Source organism: Sarcophilus harrisii, chromosome 1, assembly GCF_902635505.1.
Source record: "Sarcophilus harrisii chromosome 1, mSarHar1.11, whole genome shotgun sequence".
NCBI classification, from domain to species: Eukaryota; Metazoa; Chordata; class Mammalia; order Dasyuromorphia; family Dasyuridae; genus Sarcophilus; species Sarcophilus harrisii.
The window spans coordinates 668,468,287-668,489,620 of NC_045426.1; the positions used below are offsets into that span (position 1 = coordinate 668,468,287).

The following is a 21,334-nucleotide window of genomic DNA, read 5'->3' on the forward strand; positions in this document are numbered from 1 at the left end:
TCTTAAAAAAAAATACTATTTGATATATGGGATGGCTCCCAGAGAGGGGAAGGCAGAGAGAAAGTTGGGGAAATTCTTTCTATCCCCATACCTTCAATCATAGCTGTAAAAAGTGCTTCCTTCCATTCTCTATTTTTAAAAACATAATGTGACCTTTTATTTTTATGTAACATGTTCATTTTGAACTTACTGTGGTATATAGGGTAAGATGCTAATCTAAATCTATTTCCTGTCAACCTGCTTTTCATTTTTCCTGGTTCATGATAAACAGGGAAAACATTCCTGACTAGTTTATATCCTTTAGTTGATCAAACATAGGACTACTGTGTTTAATTTTTAAAATTTCTTTCTCATGTTAATCTGTTTCATTTTTTCTTCTTTAATTATGACAAAAGTTTTGGTAATTGCAGCTTTCTAGTTTGAGATCTGGAAACACCGGATCTTTTATATTACCACTTATTTTTATCATTTCCCTTGAGATACTAAACCTTTTTGTTCCCCCAGATAAATTTTGAAATAACATTTTGTCCAGTTCTATAAAATTTGATTGGTGTGTATGTTATGGGACAGGCCTGACTCAGACCAGCTTGCTGCTGTGGGTTCAGAATTGAAATAAAATGTGACTTATGGATAATTTGCTGATTAACAAAAAGAGAGCTGGAGCTTAGAAAGGATCTTCAGCAATAATACACTTTTTATTAATTTGGATATAGCTTCCCTGCTGTGGTGTAGAACATGCTTCATTTGTTCATTAGGAAACAGTATCAAATCTGAGGGTAAAACTCCAAACTTTTCTTTTCTTTTTTTTTTTTTTTTTTTTTTCCAAACCTAAGCCATAGGAAGCTACATTAGTGGCCAGAGCCTTATTCTCCGAGTCAATTCTAAAACAATCTAGACCAGCTTATATAGTAGATTTCTTCTATAATATTACATTAATTCTGTGCATTAGTTGGATAGCACTGCCATTTTCTTGTCTAACATACATCCCAACTTAGAACAATGAATATCTCTACTTAATTCTTTGTTGTTGTTTTTCAAAAGTAACAAATATATTAAGTATTCTGTGTCCCAACTTTTCATAAGTAGATACTTTCAAAAGTTTCCTATGGTTTCCTCATGTTGATTCACTCAAGGAATTCCTTTTTTAAACTATCTACAATTCTTATAGCACAAATATTATTCATTAAATGCTTGATAGAATTCATTTAAAAATCTGTATAGATGAGAGTATTTCTTTTTTTTTTTTTTGATAATCCACTTATACCTTATTCAGTTTTTCTTTCCGAAACTGAATTGCTTAAATTTTCAATTTTTGTTTTGTTTTTTGAATATTTTCTAATTTTGGAAGTAATCATTTCTTTTAAATTTTTATTTGCCAGCATATAGTAATTTCTGATTATTATTATTATTTCTTCTCTGTTCATTGCAAACTCACCTTTTTCTAATGTGCTTTTAAAATTTGTTGTTTTGTTTTTTTTCCCCTTTTTGGATCAAGTTAACTTAAGGTTTATTGATCTTTTTAGCTTTTAAAAAATGTACTAGTATTATCATTCTGAGATGATTTTTGTTTTCCCATTTTATCTATTCCAGTTTTTAAAATTTCTTCTAATATTTATCTGGGGTTTGTTATTTTGTTAATTTTCTAGTTTAAAATATATATATATATATATATATATATATATATATATATATATATGTTCAATTCACTAACTCTGTTTTTTTCTGTTTGTTAATTTTTCTTCCAGAAATAGTTTTTCTTCTGAGGACTGACTTAATTGCATTCTCCATATGTGGGTATGTTGTCACATTGTTATCATTCTTTTTTCACAGTTTCAGTTGTTTTTATGATTTGTTCTTTGATCACTTAATTATTCAGGTTATTGCTACTTAGTCTCCCTTGTGATCTGTATTTTTTAAAAATTGGATTCATTTTTAAATTTGCTATTTTCATTGTTATAGATATAAGAAAAATTCAATATTTCTGCCTTTTATATTTTTGTAAATTTACTGTGTGATGCTAAGAAATATATGTTCATATGAATATAATGTACATTTCATAATGTTCTCATTCAGAAGTCTCCTTAAGTCTTTTGAATATAATTTTTTCAGTTGTCTCTTGTGTTCTACACTTTACTTGTTTATTTTTCTATTAAATGTATCTAGTTTTGACAAAGGAACATTGAAGTCTCCTACAATTATTGTTACTATTTTTTTTTTCTTTTTACAATTTGGCTTACTTGTGAATTTATTTGGTGTATATAAATTTAATAACGATATTATTTCATTACTAGGATGCATTTAAATATAAAGTAATTTATTTTATCTGACTTAACATTGTAAATTTTTATTTGTTTTGTCTGAGAACATGATTACCTCCCCTACACCATTTCCATCTTTGGGGGAACAGTCTGAAAGCTTAGTTCACTTCTGACAGCATAAGTCCTAAATTCATGATGAAATCAGAACTATCAGATAAGTCCTTTTCTTAACTTCTGTTGGCCTGGGATTTTTGAGGTCACTCATCGTTTCTCAGAGCATGACTACTGGATATTAGAGTATTTTCTTGACTTTCAAAAGTTTTAAGGTCTTGGAGGCTCCCTCTTGTTCATCTAGATTAAAGAAGAACAAATACAAAGTCCAAGGACCCAGGCCCCTTTAAAGGACTCAGAAGACTCTTTCCTTATTCAATTGTCTCTTGTCAGATGTTAAAGCTGATGAGATTTTTTAATTTCTCCAGTCAATCAACAAACCTCCTCTTTAACATAATTAATCAACTAGACCCAGTTGCAGAATGTCCATTGCATGTTCCCACATTTCTTTGCATCTCTTTCCATCTCATGAAATTTCTCCCAGAAACAAGTTTTCTGGCCTCCTCCATGTGGAAACATAACACCTGACACATGCTGAACAGGTACCAAATACCTTCCCTTTATCTTGTATATAATAAATTATTGGATTAAAAAATATTTTGATGTCTACTTATTTGTTTGTTTATTACCAGTTTAAACATTTGGAAGTACCTGATACATTTCAGGTACTATACAGAACTTTGAGGATACAAATAAAAAAAGGAAAGACAATGTCTATTTTCAAAGAACTTAATATTCTTGTACAGCCTTCCCTTGCTTAAATCCAATTCACCTGATGTTATGGCGTCATGTCTTCAGAGACATATCAGTCCTCTTCAGGTCCTCTTCAAAAACAAAGGAAAACCAACAATCTAATGGGGGTGGGGGAGTGAAGACCTATAGTCCTCATAGTACTGTGCTTTGTTTTATTGTGTTTTGTAGATAAGTGTGGGGCTGGTTTTTGCTCTTTTTTGTTGTTTAAACAAATTGAACAACCTGTGGTAACTGGTCTTAAGCAAGTCTATGGGACCATTTTTCCAATAGCATTTGCTCATTTTGTGTCTCTGTGTCACGTTTTGATAATTCTTACATTATTTCAAGCTTTTCATTTTTATACATCTTTTATGATGATCTGTGATCAATGATTTTTGATGTTGCTACGATAATTGATTTGGGGCATCATGAACTATGCTGGTGTAAGATGTAATGGATAAATATATGTGTTCTGATGATTCCACCAATCTGCTGTTCTTCATTTCTCTCCTTTTCCTTGGATCTCTTTCTTTCCTGAGACACAGAAATATTGAAGAATATTACATCAACTTAGTTGATAAAGCAGTGGCAGGGTTTGAAAGCATTGATTCCAGTTTTGAAAGAAGTTCTATTATGGGTAAAACATGATCAAACAGCATTTCCTGCTCCAGAGAACTCTTTTGTGAAAGGAGAGTCAACGGATATGGCAAAATTTATTTTTGTCTTTTTTTAAGAAACTAGCCCCAACCTTCAGCAACTATCATCCTGATTAATCAGCATCAAAGCAAGACCTTCCACTAGAAGTTTATCTCTCATAAAGGCTCAGATGATGGCTTAACAATAAAATATTTTAAAAAAATTAATGTATATACATGGGTCCTTTTAAAGACACAATACTATTTTCTTTTTTTATTAAAGCTTTTTATTTTCAAAACATATGCATGGATGATTTTTCAACATTGACCCTTGCATAGCCTTGTGTTCCAAATTTTTCCCTCCTTCTCCCCACTCCCTCCCCTAGGTGGCAAGCAATCTATGTTATATATGTTAAGTCCAATATATATAAAATTGTATAAAGATATTTATACAATTATCTTGCTGCACAAGAAAAATCAAATCAGAAAAGAGTGAAAATGAATAAGAAAATAAAATGCAATCTCCATCCCGATAATTCCAGCGTGTGTACAAGGTACCATCATGTCACAAAGAAACTATTTTAACTTTAGATCCTTGTGTGGGGCAATTGTTTTTTAAAAAGTGACAATACATGCCATTAAGGATTCTGTAATCGAATGCATTAAATGAATAAATGAATGAAAGAAGAAAAAATAAATAAATAAAATGCAAGTGAAAAAACAACAAAAAGAGTGAAAATGCTATGTTGTGATCCATCCTCAGTTCCCACAATCCTCTCTCTGGGTGCAGATGGCTCTCTTCATCACAACATCATTGAAACTGGCTTCAATCATCTCATTGTTGGAAAGAGCCACGTCAGATTTGATCGTTGTATAATATTGATGTTGCCAACACAATACTATTATATACTTAATAGATTATAGTATAGCGTAAACCTAGTTTTTATATGTACTAGAAAACCAAAAAATTCGTGTGACTTACTTTATTGTGATGTTTGTTTTATTGTGGTAGTCTGGAACTGAACCCACAAAATCTTTGAGGTATACCTGTTCTCAAAAGGAAGGTGAAAGGAAGGAGGAGTCCCAGAGGGTATCTGACCCAGGGGACATGATAGAGATGATGATGGAGTAGAAATCAAACAGAATAGCTGGTATTTTGAGCCCTTATAAAAGGAGGATATGGGAGTTTTTCCTCTGTCCTTCAAATCTAAACAGAGGGGCAGAAAGAAAGCAACTGAAGGTACTGAAGAGGTGTGGGGGAAAAAATTGAAGCAACCTCCAAGATGATGAATTTCCTGGTAATGAGATTATCTGATGACAAATTTATCATAGATGGGTAAGATGAAGATGATGTGAGCAGAGGGGATTGTGACAAATGAATCAGTTTAATTGGGGAATTTAATCCATCAACACTTAAGGTTTTCTTGTCAGTCAACATGCATTTATTATGCACTTATGTGCCATTATTTTTACAATTATATTTGTGTATATATATATATATATATAATTATATTTGTATCTAGGGATACAAAATAAAAGGTAAAAACCAAACTAAAACCAAACAAAATCATTTTTACATATATATGTATATATGTCAACCATATAAATGGAAGGCACTCTTAGAATAAAAGGATGGTGGTAGGGTGAGGGTAGGTATGAATGAGGCATTAGGAAGGGCCTTTTGCTACACTTGGGATTTAGGCTGAGTCTTGAAGGAAGCCATGAAAGTTAGGAAACAGAAGTGAGGAGGGAGAGAGCTCCAGGCATGAAGGACAACCAATATGAAGATGGAGTTGGGAGAAGAAGTATTGTATATGTGGTAAAGCATGTAGCCAATATGATTGCATTGGAGTGTACATGATTAAGAAAATAACATAAAAAGACTGGACATGTAAATTGGGGCTAGATCTTGAAGGACTTTAAATGTCAAACAGAAAAGTTTGATTCTAGAAGTAATTGGGATAATCAGGTATTTCTTGGAGAATTGCTATAGATAAAGCTATAGCTTAGAAAAGGCATCTTGATGCCCATATGGTAGATGGTCTAGAAAATAGGAACAGAATTGGGGTGAGGAGGTCAATTTGAAAGGTATTACAATAGACAGACAAAAGATAATGAGGAACTGGATTAAGAGACCAATTGTGATTTGAGGAGATGGTAAAGCATACTTCTTGCCTGTTGGCAGAAAGCTGTCATACTGTAGATTGCAAGAATGGGGCTTACAATGTGTTATTTTGCTTTACATGATTACATTTACTTATTACAAGAAGAGATTCTACTGGAAATGATGGTGCATTGTTGAAAAATGATGCCATTGTATAAAAAAAAGAAAATTATGGAAACATTTAAAAGGAGGAAGATCAAGAGAAAGAAAATGGAGGCTATCCATTTTCTTGTCCATTCCAAAGCTTAAACTACTGCTGGCTCTGCCGTTTACTATTTGTATGACTAGGTAGATTAGCAGATTACTTCACCTTTCTGTGACTCAGTTTTCTCAACTGTACAATGAAGAGATTGATTAGATGACCTCTAAAATTCCTTCCAGCCCTTTATGGTCTGTTGTATTCAAATTCTCTTCATCATTCCCTGCTTAATCCTTTTTTTCTAGTTTGATGAAAAGATGGATCTTCTTATGAAAACTAATGGCTCCACTCATCATCTTAATCATGTTCCCTACTCTTTCCTCTGAAAGTTTTCTTCTCAATCATTCATTTTCAATCTCATCTTATCCACTAATTCCTCCTACAAACATGTCTAGGTCTTCCTAACCCTTAAAAAAATCTTTATTTGATTCTGCCAAACACTGAAAAAAAGGTGGGTTACACACTTCCTCACCTCCTATTGCTAGCGTCTTGTAATCCCTTTACAATCTGGCATCTGAATCTGTCACTTGATTAAAATGACTGCCTTCACGACTGCCATCAGTCTTTTAACTATTACTCTGATGAGCTCTTCTCAATCCTTATTCTTGACTTTCCCGTTGCTTTTGCCTGACAGCATCTGTGTCTTCTCACCTCCTTTGCTTCTATGGCACAGTTATGTTTTGAGAGTGCTGAGATCAGTTCAAATTGGCTCAAGAAAGCCAATTATTGAATTTTCAGGATGAGTATTTAAAACTCAGAAACTGGCAAATGCTTCAGAGCTTACTTTTTGATTCTCCTTATTGACTAGATGGAGAAAATGTTAATAAAACAAGCTGTATTAAACTTAAAAATGCATTGTCCGTACTTCTACCCATCTAAACTCCCCAAAAGCCAGTTGTTAACATCTATTAGTATACCATTATAATCTCTTGGTTCTTCTCCTACTTGTAGGACCAAGGCTTCTCAGTCTCCTCTGCTATTTCATCATCCCTTTCCCTTTAATTGTGGGTCTGTTCTGAGAGCTTTTCTTTCTATGTAGATTCCCTCCCTTAGCGACTTCACCAGACTCCATAAGTTTGTCAGATCTATGTTTCTAGCCCTAATTTCTCTTAAACTCTCTCAAACTCATCAAATTCAGCATGTTCAAAACAGATCTCATTAAGTTTTTGCCCAAACGTATCCCTCTTCTTAAACTTCCTATCTCTTTTGGTAGAATCACCATCCATATAGTCACCCCAGATCTGCAAACTTGGAATAATTTTTGACTTTTTTTGCACTTAATAGTGTTTTTTCCCAAATAATGATGAATGTTGGAGGGGCTGCGGGAAAACTGGGACACTGATGCATTGTTGGTGGAGTTGTGAATGAATCCAACCATCCTGGAGAGCAATTTGGAATTATGCCCCAAAAGTTATCAAACTGTGCATACCCTTTGACCCAGCAGTGCTATTACTGAGCTTCTATCCCAAAGAAATACTAAAGAAGGGAAAGGGACCTGTATTGCCAAAAGGTTTGTGGCAGCTCTGTTTGTAGTGGCTAGAAACTGGAAAATGAATGGATGCCCTTCAATTGGAGAATGGCTGAATAAATTGTGGTATCTGAATGTTATGGAATATTATTGTTCTGTAAGAAATGACCAGCAGGACGAATACAGAGAGGCTTGGAGAGACTTACATGAACTGATGCTGAGTGAAACGAGCAGGGCCAGGAAATCATTATATATTTCAACAGCAATACTGTATGAAGATGTATTCTGATGGAAGTGGATTTCTTTGACAAAGAGACCTAACTCAGTTTCAATTGATCAATGATGGACAGAAGCAGCTACACCCAAAGAAAGAACACTGGGGAATGAATGTAAACTGTTTGCATTTTTGTTTTTCTTCCTGGGTTATTTCTATCTTCTGAATCCAATTCTCCCTGTGCAACAAGAGAACTGTTTGGTTCTGCACACATATATTATATCTAGGATATACTGAAACATATTTAACATGTATAGGACTGCTTGCCATCTAGGGGAAGGGGTGGAAGGAGGAAGGGGAAAAATCGGAACAGAAGTGAGTACAAGGGATAATGTTGTAAAAAATTACCCTTGCATGGGTTCTGTCAATAAAAAGTTATTATAATAAAAAAAATAAATTAAAAAACCAAAATACATTAATAAAAACTTTTTTTAAATAGTGTTTTTCCCAATTATATGTAAAGATAGTCTTCAATATTAATTTTTGTAAGATTTTGAGTTCCAAATTTTTCTCCTCTAATTACTTCCATTACCTCTACTTAAGAAAGCAAGCAATCCAATATAGGCTATATCTATAACTATGTTAAACATATTTCTATATTAGTCATCTTGTGAAAGAAGAATCAGAACAAAAAGGAAAAAATCATGAAAAAACCCCTAAAATTTAAAAAGTGAAAATAGTATGTTTCAATCTGCATTCATACTTCTTTCTCTGGATATGGATGGTATTTTCCATCAGATTTTTTTTTTTGGAATTGTCTGAAGTTATCATATTGCCAAAGAGAATTAAGTCTGTCAAAGTTGATCATCTCACAATGTTGCTGTTACTGTGTACAATGTTCTCCTGATTGGGTTCACTTTACTCAGCATCAAATTATATAAGTTTTTCTAGGTTTTTTTTCCCCTGAAATCCACCTCATCATTTTTTACAGTACAATGGTATTCCATCACAATCCTATACCACAACTTGTTCAGCCATTCCTTAATTGATGGGTATCACTTAGTTTGCAATTCTTGGCCACCACAAAAAGAGCTGTTACCAATATTTTTGTATATGTGGGTCCTTTCCCCTTTCTCATTATCTCTTTGGGATATAGACCTAACAGTAGTATTGCTGCATCAAAGGGATGCACAGTTTTATAGCCCTTTGGACTATACATGACTCCAAATTTTTTTTTGGAGCTATTTTATAGCTCCAAATTACTCTCCAAAATGGTTGGATTAGTTCACAACTCCACCAACAGTGCATTATAATGTCCCAGTTTTCCTACATTCTCTACATTTATGATTTTCCTTTTCTGCCATATTAGCCAAACTGAAAGGTACGAGGTTGTACTTTAGAGTTATTTTAATTTGAATTTCTCTAATCATTAGTGATTTAGAGCATTTTTTCCATTTGATTTTTAGATAGCTTTAATTTCTTCATTTGAAAACTGCCTGTTCATATCCTTTGATTTGAGAAGTTAGGCCTTTATTAAAGAAATTTGCTATTAAAACAGTTTCACAGTTATGATTATTTACTATGTATTTTCCTCTATCTTTTACCTTTCTCTCTTTCTCCTTTCATCCTGTCCCTCCTAAGAAGTGTTTAGCTTCTGACTGTGGCCTTTCCCAAGCCACCCTGTCTTCTATCAGGACCTTCCCTTCTCTTATCCCCTTCTTCTCCTACTTCCCTTTTGGGTAAGTTTATACTCAACTGAGTGAGTATGCTATTCCCTCTTTGAATCAATTCTGCTAACAGTAAGGTTCAAGCATTATCCACACCCCTATACACACACACACACACACACACACACACACACACACACAAGCTGTAAAAGCTCTTTCATGCTTCTTTTACGTAAGATAATTTACCTCATTCAATCTTTCCTTTCCCCTTCTTCCAGTGAATTTCTTTTTATCACCCCTTAATTTTACTTTTTTTTTTTTTTAGATATAATGCAATCATAATCCATCTACAACCAGGTCCTATGTATATGTATTCTCCTTCTAACTACCCTGATAAGGATAAAATTCTTAGGAGTTACAAGGATCATCTTCCCGTGTAGGGATGTAAACAATTTAACTTTATTGAATCACTTATAATTTCTCTCTTCTGTTTACCTTTCTATGCTTCTCTTGAGTCTTAGATTTAATAGTCATATTTTCTATTCAGCTTTGGTCTTTTCATTAGAAATGCTTAAAAGTCCTTTATTTCATTAAATATCCATTTTCTCCTGAAAAATTATATTTAGTTTTGCTGGGTAAATAATTCTTGGGTGTTATCCTATCTCCTTTGCCTTCTAGAATATCACATTTCAAGACCTTTAATTTAATTTCAAGATCCATTAATGCAGAACTGATAAATCTTGTGTTACTATGGCTGTGGCTCTACAATATTTGAGTTGTTTCTTTCTGGCGGTTTAAATTTTCTCCTTGACCATGAAGCTTTAGGAGTTAGCTATAATATTTCTGGGAATCTTCCTTTTGGTATCTCAGGAAGTGATTGGTAGATTATCTCAATTTCTATTATACCCTTTGATTTTAGGATATCAGGGCAATTTTCCTTCATAGTTTCTTGAAATGTGATGTCTAAGCTCTTTTTTTGATCATGGATTTCAGATAGTCTAATAATCCTTAAATTATCATTGCTCAAACTATTTTCCAATTTGTTTTTTTCCAATGAGATATTTTACATTTTCTTCTATTTTTTCATTCATTTGATTTCATTTTATTATTTTTGGTGTCTGATGGAGTCATTAATTTCCACTTACCCAATTCTAATTTTTAATGAATTATTTTCCTCAGTAAATTTTTGTGCATCTTTCTCAATTTGACCTATTCTTTTTTTGTGCCCCCTTTACCATTTGGCTTATTTTGTTTTATAAGGTGTTATTTTCTTCACTATCTTTTGTGCCTCCTTTAGCAAACTGTTGACTCTTTTTCTTGACACAATAGATAAGAGCACCAGCCATGGGGTCAGGAGGACCTGAGTTCAAATCCAACCTCAATTACTAGTGATGTGATTTTGGGCAAGTCATTTAACCTCGATTTCCTCAAAAAAATAGAAAAAAATAAAGTTAGGTTCTCTTCCCAGGGTAAAGAGAGCACTATCTCAAGCTTCAGGATTTTTGTGCTGCTGTTTTCAGAGCTGGTTCTGGGGTGGGAGGATCTATATATTTTCACTTCTTCCAAAGTGGTATTATCTAAGGAGAAGTATGGTTACTGCTCTCCTGGCCTGTACTCTAGTCTGTGAATAACCATAAAAGCACTGTTTTCTGCCCTAGAATTGTGGGAATCCCCACTCTCCTATGTCCTCCAAGCTTTGGTGTGCAAGTGCTGGGATTGTGACCTGGAAGCAATAATGCAATAGTACCTGCACCCACTACCACCAAAAGATCTCTGTAAAGTCTTTTTGATCACTTGTTCAACCCCCTTCCCATATGTAGGCTGAGAGTTCCAGAAGCCACTGACTATTCAGTATCCCCAAAGCCTGCTACTGATTTATGTGGGCTGAATTGTATTTCACTATCACCCTGGTAAGGTAGACCATTACTGATGACTTGTTAGTTCTGCTACTGCAGAATTTGTTTTAAGGTATTGTTTTAAAATTATTTGGAGGGGACTTTTGAAGAGCTCAGACAAGTTCTTGCCTTTATACTGTTATATTCTACAAGTCCAAGTCTCTTGCTTTAAGGTAATCCTGGGGCCAATGGCCCTTCTCAGTCTCTTTTTTTCTTTGCAACATCTCAGACCTGCCTTCCCTTTCCCCTTTCATTAGCTACACTTAGGGTGATTGTTCCTTCAAGCTTCGTTCTATATGAATCTATTCCTTCTTTGAATCTAGACCCTCATGATCTCTCCTTGAAAATGTAAAAGGCTCGATATTTAACCCAGAATGTTGCCCAACACATTAGCCTAGAGAAGCTTTGAGGATCATTATTTTATACTCATTTGGGGGTGTAGAGCAAAGTTGCATCTCCTCTTCACAGTTTTAGGGGTGCTTTGAGGAGTTGAGAGTATTTCTTTAGTACCATCAACTCAAGCCCCCATTAGTGTATTTTCTTTCAAGATTATTAGCTAAAGCCCTCTTTGTAGATCTAGGCCAGAAACTGGAAACTGTGTGGATGCCCATCAACTGGAGAATGGCTGAATAAATTGTGGTATATGAATGTTATGGAATATTATTGTTTGGTAAGAAATGACCAACAGGATGATTTCAGAGAGGTCTGGAGAGACTTACATGAACCGATGCTGAGTGAAAAGAGCAGGACCAGAAGATCATTATATACTTCAACAACAATACTATATGAGGATGTATTCTGATGGACCTGGCCATCCTCAGCAATGAGATGAACCAAATTAGTTCCAAAAGAGCAGTAATGAATAGAACCAGCTACATACACCCAGCAAAAGAACTCTGGGAAATGAGTGTGAACCACTACATAGCATTTCCACTCCCTCTGTTTTTGTCTACTTGCATTTTTTTATTTCCTTCACAGGTTAATTGTACATTAAGTCCAATTCTTCTTGTGCAGCAAAATAACTATTTGGACATGTATATATATATTGTATTTAACATATACTTTAACATATTTAACATGTATTGGTCTACCTGCCATCTGGGGGAGGGGGTGGAGGGAAGGAGGGGAAAAATTGGAACAAAAAGTTTTGCAAATATCAATGCTGAAAAATTACCCATACATATATCTTCTAAATAAAAAGCTATTAAAAAAGATTATTAGCTGAGAATAATTTTAGTCAGCCAGACATAACTAACTTTTAGAAAGCATATTTACCAAAATACAAATCAGTTGGTATCAAATAGCAAGCCCACCCCAATTCTGTAATACTTTTTCAGTTAATTCAATTGTATCTGTCCCCATGTAAGTCTATTATAACTGATCATCACACAGTGTTGCTGATTCTGCTCACTTTACTTTGCATCAATTCATGTAAATCTCCCCAGGTTTTTCTAAAACCATCCTGCCTGTCATTTCTTATGGTACAATGGTATTCCATCATAATCCTAATCCATAATTTGTTCAGCCTTGTGCTACTTGATGAACATCCTCTCAATTTCTAATTCTTTGTTACCAGCTCATATAAATTTTTTTTTATGAAAAGTCCTTTTCTTTTAAGCCCTTTGAGATATAGATCTAGTTGTGGTATTATTATGTCAAAGATTACACACAATTTAACAGCCCTTTGAGCATAGTTCCAAATTGTTCTCCAGAATGATTGTATCACTTTACAACTTCACCAATAGTGTATGTATCTTAATTTTCCCATTCTCCCCCACATATGTGGTTTTCCTTTTCTATCATATTAACTAAACTAATCGATGTGAAGTGATTTCTTAGAGTTGTTTTAATTTTAATTTTTCTAATCAGTAGTGATTCAGAGCATTTTTTCATGTGACTATTGATAACTTTAATTTCTTCTTCAGAGAACTGCCTGTTCTTTGGCCATTTATCAGCTCTTATTTTCATAAATTTTGCCTTATTTATTGTTGAGTTCTCATTTTTGACTCAATTTCTATCCTAATTTTGACTTTTAAAAATTTTATTTCTTCTTTGAATCATTTCAGAGTTTGTTATTGTTGTCTCACTCTTTTTGGTAATTCAGAAAAAAATATTATTTTGATCTCTTTAAAATTTTTTTTTAAAAAATAATACTCATTCACTGTATATGGTCTTTTGTAGGATGCTTGCTCATTTTTCCTTGTTTCTTCATGAGTCACACTGTTGGGTTTATCTGTTTGGGAGCTGGGCTCATTCCCAGCCTTTCTTTCTTGTTACTTTATTTTTCAGCCTTTTTTCTTCTGAACTTGGCAAGCTGCATGAGGCTTCTTTCTGTACTGTTTTCATTGTTTTCCTTTCCTCTTTAGTGAAATACTCATTTTATCTTGTTTCAACCCTATGACTGAGAGACCTCAGCCTCAAATTAGGAGATACGGGGGTTTGTCTGGATCATGTATAAAATTCATGGGGAGTTTGCTGAAGCCCTATTTAGAGACCCATTTCCCTCAGAAATGGAATCCCCATCTCTTCTTGATGATTTTGTACTTCTAGGTACATTATTATTGTGTATACTTTCCATATATGGCTGGGTAGGATCCATGTTTTCTGTCTGTTTTGAAATTTGGGCATTCAGGTGGAGTCATTGATATGGAGAGAAAGAATAAAGTTCACTTCATCTGGAACTACAGACACAAGCCTATTGGGTTATTCATATTGCATGCAAGCTAGAATGGACATGATTCGTATTAGTGGATCTTTGTGTAATTCAAGCATCCCCTGGTATTTCAGAAAGATTTATATTGTGAATATCCTCATTCTTCTTCCTAGAAAACGTTTTTGTTTCTATAGATTTGGCACTTTCTTGTTATTTTGAGGTTTGGAGATGAAGAAGTACACATATGATACCATCTTGCTGATAATTTGTATGTTCTCCAATCATTTTTACATGAGCAAGATCTTGTCTAGCCACACCTTTCTTATCTTTTACTTGTGTGTTTGATTTCTTGCATCCAAGGGCAGCTAGGCAGCAGAGTAGATGGAGCACTGGGCTTGGAATCAGGAAAATTCATCTTCCTGAGTTCAAATCTGGCCTCAGGAATTTACTAGTGTTTGATTCCAGGCAAGTCACTTAATTTTGTTTGCCTCCGTTTCTTCATCTGTAAAAATGAGTTGGAGAAGGAAATGGCCGAGACAATTTACAACCATTTTGAACCAACACATAAAAAAAGTTTACTTTTTTTCCTCTCATGGTTTTTCCCTTTTGTTCTGATTTTTCTTTCCCAACATGATTCTTAAAGAAATGTGTATTAAAAATCAATGTAGAGACAGCTAAATGGCACTGTGGATAGAGCACCAGTCCTGAAGACAGGAGGACCTGAGTTCAAATCTGGCCTCAGATACTGGTTGTGTGGTCCTCAGCCAGTCACCTAACTATTGCTTGCCTTAATTCACTGCGGAAGGAAATGGCAGAAGCTCTCCAATATCTTTGTCAAAAAACCCTATGGACAATATTGGCATTCTACAGTCCACAGGGTCACAAAAAATTGAACATGACTTAATGACTGAACAACAACTAGGAGGTGACATTAATGGCTGCTTTTCAGATCAACCAATTCCAAATTCACTTCACTCCTCACCTATGGCTCACATTTTTCCTTTTTACTCACAAAAAGAATGGAAAGTCTTGCCTAAACTTGTATGGACTGATGCAAAGCAAAGTTAAAAGAAACAGGAAAGCAAGACTCCCAGCTACAATGTAAGGAGAAAGAATGTGAACAGCAAAAAATGAAATTGCAGCATTGTTTTATGACAAATCTCAATTCCAAAAAGAAACTGGAAAATATAGCTCCTTTGCTTCTTTGAAGACATAGGAGATCTTTTCCAAATGTATATAATACAATCTATGCTGTCACACATGGATGGATCCTATGGGTATTAGTTGACTGGTTGACTGGAAGATCCTTCCAACTCTCTACTGTATATGAATGGCTTTATGATAGCTCATTGAGCCTAGAAACAATAAGGAGCTTCTTGAAAGAGATCTGTGGCCAAAAGAATTTGGCCAAACCATCGAAGTAGGGAAAACTAAATGAAGAAAGAATGCCTATTGTTCAGATTATGATATCCAATTTATAGCCTGTCTATCAGAATATATCTCCGGGGACAAACAATAAAAATGGACAATTAGTCAGGCAGTCCCAGAATCAAACAGGGGAAGGAAGAACCATGTGGATTGCCTTGAGAAATTGTAAAATGTAATGACCCCAGGCTTTTCTGAAAAACAGACTGTTCAAAAAACAAACAAAAAAACAAACACCAGTAGCTTATCTATATTTTCATTTAGCTACAAGTCATAAAATAATACTGTCCCCGGAGAACTAGAAATGAGTATTACCCAAAGGTCAATGAAGAGATTCATGGTAGGTATGGACTGGCTGCCACGTGTAACATGTAAGAAACTTTGAAGAAGAGCTGGAGGGAAGGAAATGAACCAGTGAAACATAGGGGGGAAAATAAGATGGGTAACTTCAAAGTCAAGAATGCCGTGCATGAGGTAATGAGCCTTCCTTAGCAAGTGCATGTGTCTAAATTTTAAATGATAAATATTAAATTTACCAAGGTACTAATAAAAACTGTCTTGTTCCTGTCCCTTTTTGCACTTATGCACTTCTTTTGTGTACTGTATAATTTTTGTTTTACTTATTTACCTTGGTAAATTTTATATGAACTGTGCCACCTAGCTGCCCCTGAAGATTTGGCTTTGATGCTTAAAACTACAGATCTTTCTAAAAATCAGATCTAACAATGCAGGTTCTTCCCTAGCATAAGTCTTCAAACAAAAGGGTTCTAAGGACATCCTAGGTTCTAAGGGCCCTCCCAGCCCTGACATCCTGGGTTCTAAGCACATCCTGGGTTCTAAGAGTCCTCCCAGTTCTGACATCCTGGGTTCTAAGGGCACTCTCAGATATGACATAGTATGTTCTAAGGGCGTTCCCACCTCTGCCATCCTAGGTTCTTAGAACCCTCCTAGCTCTGACATTCTGGGTTTTAAGGGCTCTTGCAGGAATGACATTCCTATTCTAAAGGTTCTCCTAACTTTGATCTTCTCTACTCTAAGGATTCAGTTTGTCACAGACGATGGAAGAAAAGGATGGCAACAAGATACTAATCTTCAGTGATCCCTTTATAAAGTATGACCACCTCTCTCTGAGTTTAAAAAGCTAACACGATTGACTCCCCTAAAAATTGTCCATTCCCCTCAGAGTTTTAAATAATGAAACCTTTTAAGACAATTGGTGTATTTTGAAAGTTTAGGGCATAACTTATTGCCTGGATTTAGAAGGTCAACATGTGTAATACATTACACATATTTTTGGACTTTTTCAAATGCATTGATCAGTTTTTCTGGTTTTTTCCCTCTCTTTAAAAATGCTGTCATATGAGATAGCTTTCTGGGAGATAAAAGATACAGGAGTTAACTATGATGTTATAAACAAAATGACATGACAAAATTTATTTAAGAAAAAAAATAAAGTTTGGGTCAGTTAAGAGGGAGAGCAAGCAATCAGGCAAGAACCCAACTTTTCATATTTGGGGGAAAAGGAAGAAATTTTTCTCTTCTCTTCCACCACTGATCATAGCTTTTAGCAGAACTTATAGCATAGTAGGAAACATCCCAACCAATAACTGGATGTTTTCCAAGCAGATGAGGATACAGAAAAAGAGTTACTAGAATCTAGAAACACCTTCAAAGAATGGAACTTCTGGCAGCAAAAAAAGAGACTCATTTGTGGAACCAAGAAAGATCAATTGAAAGTTAAGCCACGGAGAAGATCAGACTGTGGAATCCAGATAATGAGTAATCCATACAGCAGAGATGTTGAACCCAGGAGAAACTTTGTGAGGATTCCACAGGAGAGAACAGATTTTCACCTAGCGGTTCTGTAAACAGACAATTTTTAAAAGTGTTTTTCCTTTACAAATCAGAGCAGTTTCTTTGGGACAGAGCTTGTGGGGTTACCTCTTTATGTCCTGAGATCAGAAGTTTTTCTATGCACAGTATGAGTATCAGTAGCAAAATTTTTGCTTTCTTAAAGTACTGTTGCCTAGTAATTCACAAGTGACTATGGGTAATGCCATATCTCTTCAAGCCACCAGGTGGTGATCTAAGCTCAAGCTTCTGAAATTCATTTCCATTGTATGTGAGCAAAGACAATCAAATTTTCACGTCTCCCTCTTTTTCCTCTTAATTTCTCCCCCACTCCCCAGTTTGCATATTTAAAGTCTAGTTCAAAACTGCACTAATCCTTTTGAGACACCCTATATATATTCATAATTTATATAAAGATATGCCCCATTTGGGACAGCTAGTTGATGAAGTGGATAGAGTATCAGATCTGTAGTCAGGAATCCCTGAATTCAAATTCTGCCTCAGACATTTGCTAGCTATATGACCTTGGGCAAGTCACTTAACCCAGTTTGCCTCAGTTATCTTATCTGTAAAATTATCTAGAAGATAGCTGTCACTTTGCCAAGGAAACCTCAAAAGGAATCCATAGAGTTGGATATGACTGAAAACAACAAAATTGCCCTATTTAGCCTAGCAAATTTGGAGTATCTGAAGAAGAATAGAGAATATGAGATATAAGGATGAGACTCTTTCAGGTATAGTTAAGTCATTCTTCATCTGATAAAAGTTATGAGGTTTTAAGTAGATATTTGTATATTTACATCATTTGCAGAGACAATGAACTTACTCTCAGGACATAGTTGCCTCCATCTTTCCCCAGGCACTCATTCATACAGATCAATCATTTGTACAGAAACTTGGAATTTAAAAAAATTAGAAAACACTGAACTTCAGAGCTCTTTAATGATTATTTGGCAAATTGCCATGGCCTGGTTATGACTCAGCCTACAGAGGCAAAGATTTAGGAAATGTACTGGTAGATCATCATAAGTTTGGATGAGGTCCCTCACTGAAGGGACCTAACTCTGTACTGAAAGTTATTGAGAGGAAAGCTTGAACCTTTGCTGTTTCTATTAGTTATCACTCTAATACGTCTGCTTTCTGTGTATTTTTGGTGCTTGAAGATAGATGCAGGATGAAAATCACAGCATCTTCTGATAGAAATTATACTTGGGAGTCAGTGAGGACCTCTGAAAAATCTTTGGGCATGGGAATGACATGGGCAGATTTATGCATTCAGAAGATTATTTTCCCAGTTGTGTGATGGATGGATTAGCGAAAGATCATTGAAGTATTGGATTTACAATTGGAAGGGATCCTAGAGGTTATCTGGTCTGACCCCTCATTTCACAGATGAGGAAACTGAAGCTCAGAGTAAATGGATCAAAGTCACATAGGTAGCAAATGACAGATCAAGGAAGTCAGGAGAGATCAGTTAGGAGATTATTATTAAACAAGATGCAGACTAGAAATTTTTTCCAGTCCCTTCTATCTCTCAAACCTTTCCAAAACAGAAATGATACACCAAAGATAAAGCAACTTTAGCTATTTCCATTGTTTTTAGGATATCAAGAATTCAAAAGAATGTTAAAAAAAAAATGCCCCAGACTCAAGAACTGATATTCACTAACCCTGAGGTTACTTAGCAACCCTTCCTCACCTCCCATGCAGTGAGTACTAGAAGGCTCAAGTACATGGCACAGGCTTACATCAATAATTCCTCCTATACTCTACTCCCCACTGGGGATAAAGTCTCTTTGGGTTTCAGCATCCAGTTTGGCCACTGCCTTTAAAGAGCAAACGACTGCTAGGGGCTGAAACCTGGAAGTACCAACACCAGTGCCAGGAAAAAACAGCCACTGCCAAGAGCAGCTTCGGCTAATCAGGAAAGCCAGGCTCTGAACTCCTGGTGCTGAGCCAGAGAACCTAGGAACAGAGGGACAGTATAGGACACTGTGCACAAGAGGAGCTAAACAGCACTCCACTAAGCATGATGGAAGAGCACAGCATCCAGCTGGGACCAGGACCCAAAAGTCACTTGGGCAGAGATCTAGGCTGGTAAACAATGAATTGCCCAGTGTGGAAGGAGACTGAGATACTCTGAGATCTAGCCCTCAAAGAAACCCCAACAAAGGAGAGAGATTCAGAAGTAAATGATAAAGAAAATTAGCTCTGTATGTGTGGGAGTGGGTGGATTATATGTAGTACTAAAGATTCCAGGAAGAACTATTCTTAAAACATAAACAGATAAATCAACAGAAAAAAAACAGTTAAAACAGAAGAAATATGGCTTTTAGAGTTGGTAAGTGAATTCAGGAATCTATGAATATGTATTGCAAAATGAAGGGAAAATGATCCAGCACTTGAGAAAGAGGACCCAGTGGAATTTGAGGAGAACATGGAGCCACAACATTGTTTCTTAGTGATTTAGATGAGAAATGAGAATTGTGAGAGCAGAATTTATGTGCTGTGCAGCAACAATAATGAACAGAATAGAAAATCTTAGATGTCCCATGGCAAGTCTCACCAAAGAAATGAGGGAACAATGCATTGGGAACTCAAACACACAGAAATGAAGGCCAATCTAAAGAAGAAAAGGAAAAAAGAAAGAAAGAAAAAGAAGGAAAGAAAGGAAAAAAGAATATTAAAAGAAAATATATTATGCAAACAAAATATACACATCTCAAAGACAGGATGCATAGAGATAACCTAAAGATAATAGATATTCCCAAAAGAATATGATAGGAAAAAAAAACCTTAATACCGTAACAAAAGAAAACTTCTCAGAACTTTTGAACATAGAAAATGAAATTCCAATTGAAAGAATTCATAGATCACCTTGGGGGAGGGGGAACGAAAACAAGGCTGTAAATTCCTAGACAGAGAAGTGATTAAATTTAATAATTCAGAAACAATCAGCTCTGTAAGCCATCTAGAAAAATACCTTTCAATACAAGAGAAAAGACATTTGAATAACACAAGATTATTCAATACTCTTTTAAAAAAAGGGGGGAGAGAATGGAATAAGGAGAGACTAGAACAGCAGTAGAGCTCAGGATATAGTTCAGGTTGCTCTTTCTTGAAAATTTGAGTTTAACCATATAGACAAAATATGGATGTTTCATAATGTAGAAGAGCTAGAACTATTTTTTAGAAAGAAAACCAAAATTCAAGAGATCATTAGCTTTTCAAACTCTCCAACAACAGAAATGCAGGAATGGTTAAGAGCTGATAGTAACAGCAATACACTGACAACAGAAAGATCACTAAGAGATTTCTTTCTACCCAAGGAGACAAGAATGAATATGATAATATAATGGAGGTAACAGAGAAAAGGCAGACAGAAAGCATTATGGACAGAACCTGTTGATATCTTGCCTACATGTGAATGCTTCCTTTGTTAGACTACATCTTGGCAAGGGACAATATGAGAAAGGTGAGGAGGGGAACAAGGGGATACAGAGGAAAGTAATGTGCCTGGGCAAAATTGAGGGTTTCTAATGAAGAAAAAGTAACTTCTGTAATCCCAGGAAAAAAAAAACCTACAGGAGAAAGTGGGTGAGAAGAAATGAAATGATTGAAAAGGGAAGGAAAGGCAATGGAAGAGGGTTCCACTGATGAACTTACTTTGGCAATGGAAGGGGGTTCCACTGATGAATATCACACATAGGTGTGAAGGGAGATGAGACTCTTACACTGCATAAAACCTGGGGGAAATCAGAACCCCTGAGGGCAACTGGCATCTAGAGGAGCAGGAGAACATGGATGTAGGGAGAAGATTTCTGGACAAATATAGAAAAAACGTCAACAAGAGATAGATGAGCTGGGGAGAGGAGCAGTTGTTGGTATGAAAGGGCGCCACCATGGCCTCTCTAACTTTTGTAATAACTGGCATTGTTCTGGAAGTGAGACACAATAGAAAAGGGGCATCTATGAGGTAAGAAAAAGCAGTGGCAGAAAATGCTTAGAGGACAGACCCTAGATTCTTTTCCTTGGAGGTTTTGATTGTATTAAGAATACAGA

The 21,334-nt window shown here is 35.3% G+C and overlaps 1 protein-coding gene across 1 annotated transcript in view; it reads left to right on the forward strand.

Moving 5' to 3' along the window:
- Positions 1-1,742: 1,742 nt before the first annotated feature.
- IQCN (IQ motif containing N) overlaps positions 1,743-21,334 on the forward strand; it is a 45,754-nt gene continuing 26,162 nt past the window's right edge. The window contains exon 1 of the mRNA XM_031948212.1: positions 1,743-1,794. Coding sequence (XP_031804072.1) covers positions 1,789-1,794 — 6 coding nt within the window. The 5' untranslated portion in view covers positions 1,743-1,788. The remainder of the gene's footprint in view (positions 1,795-21,334) is intronic.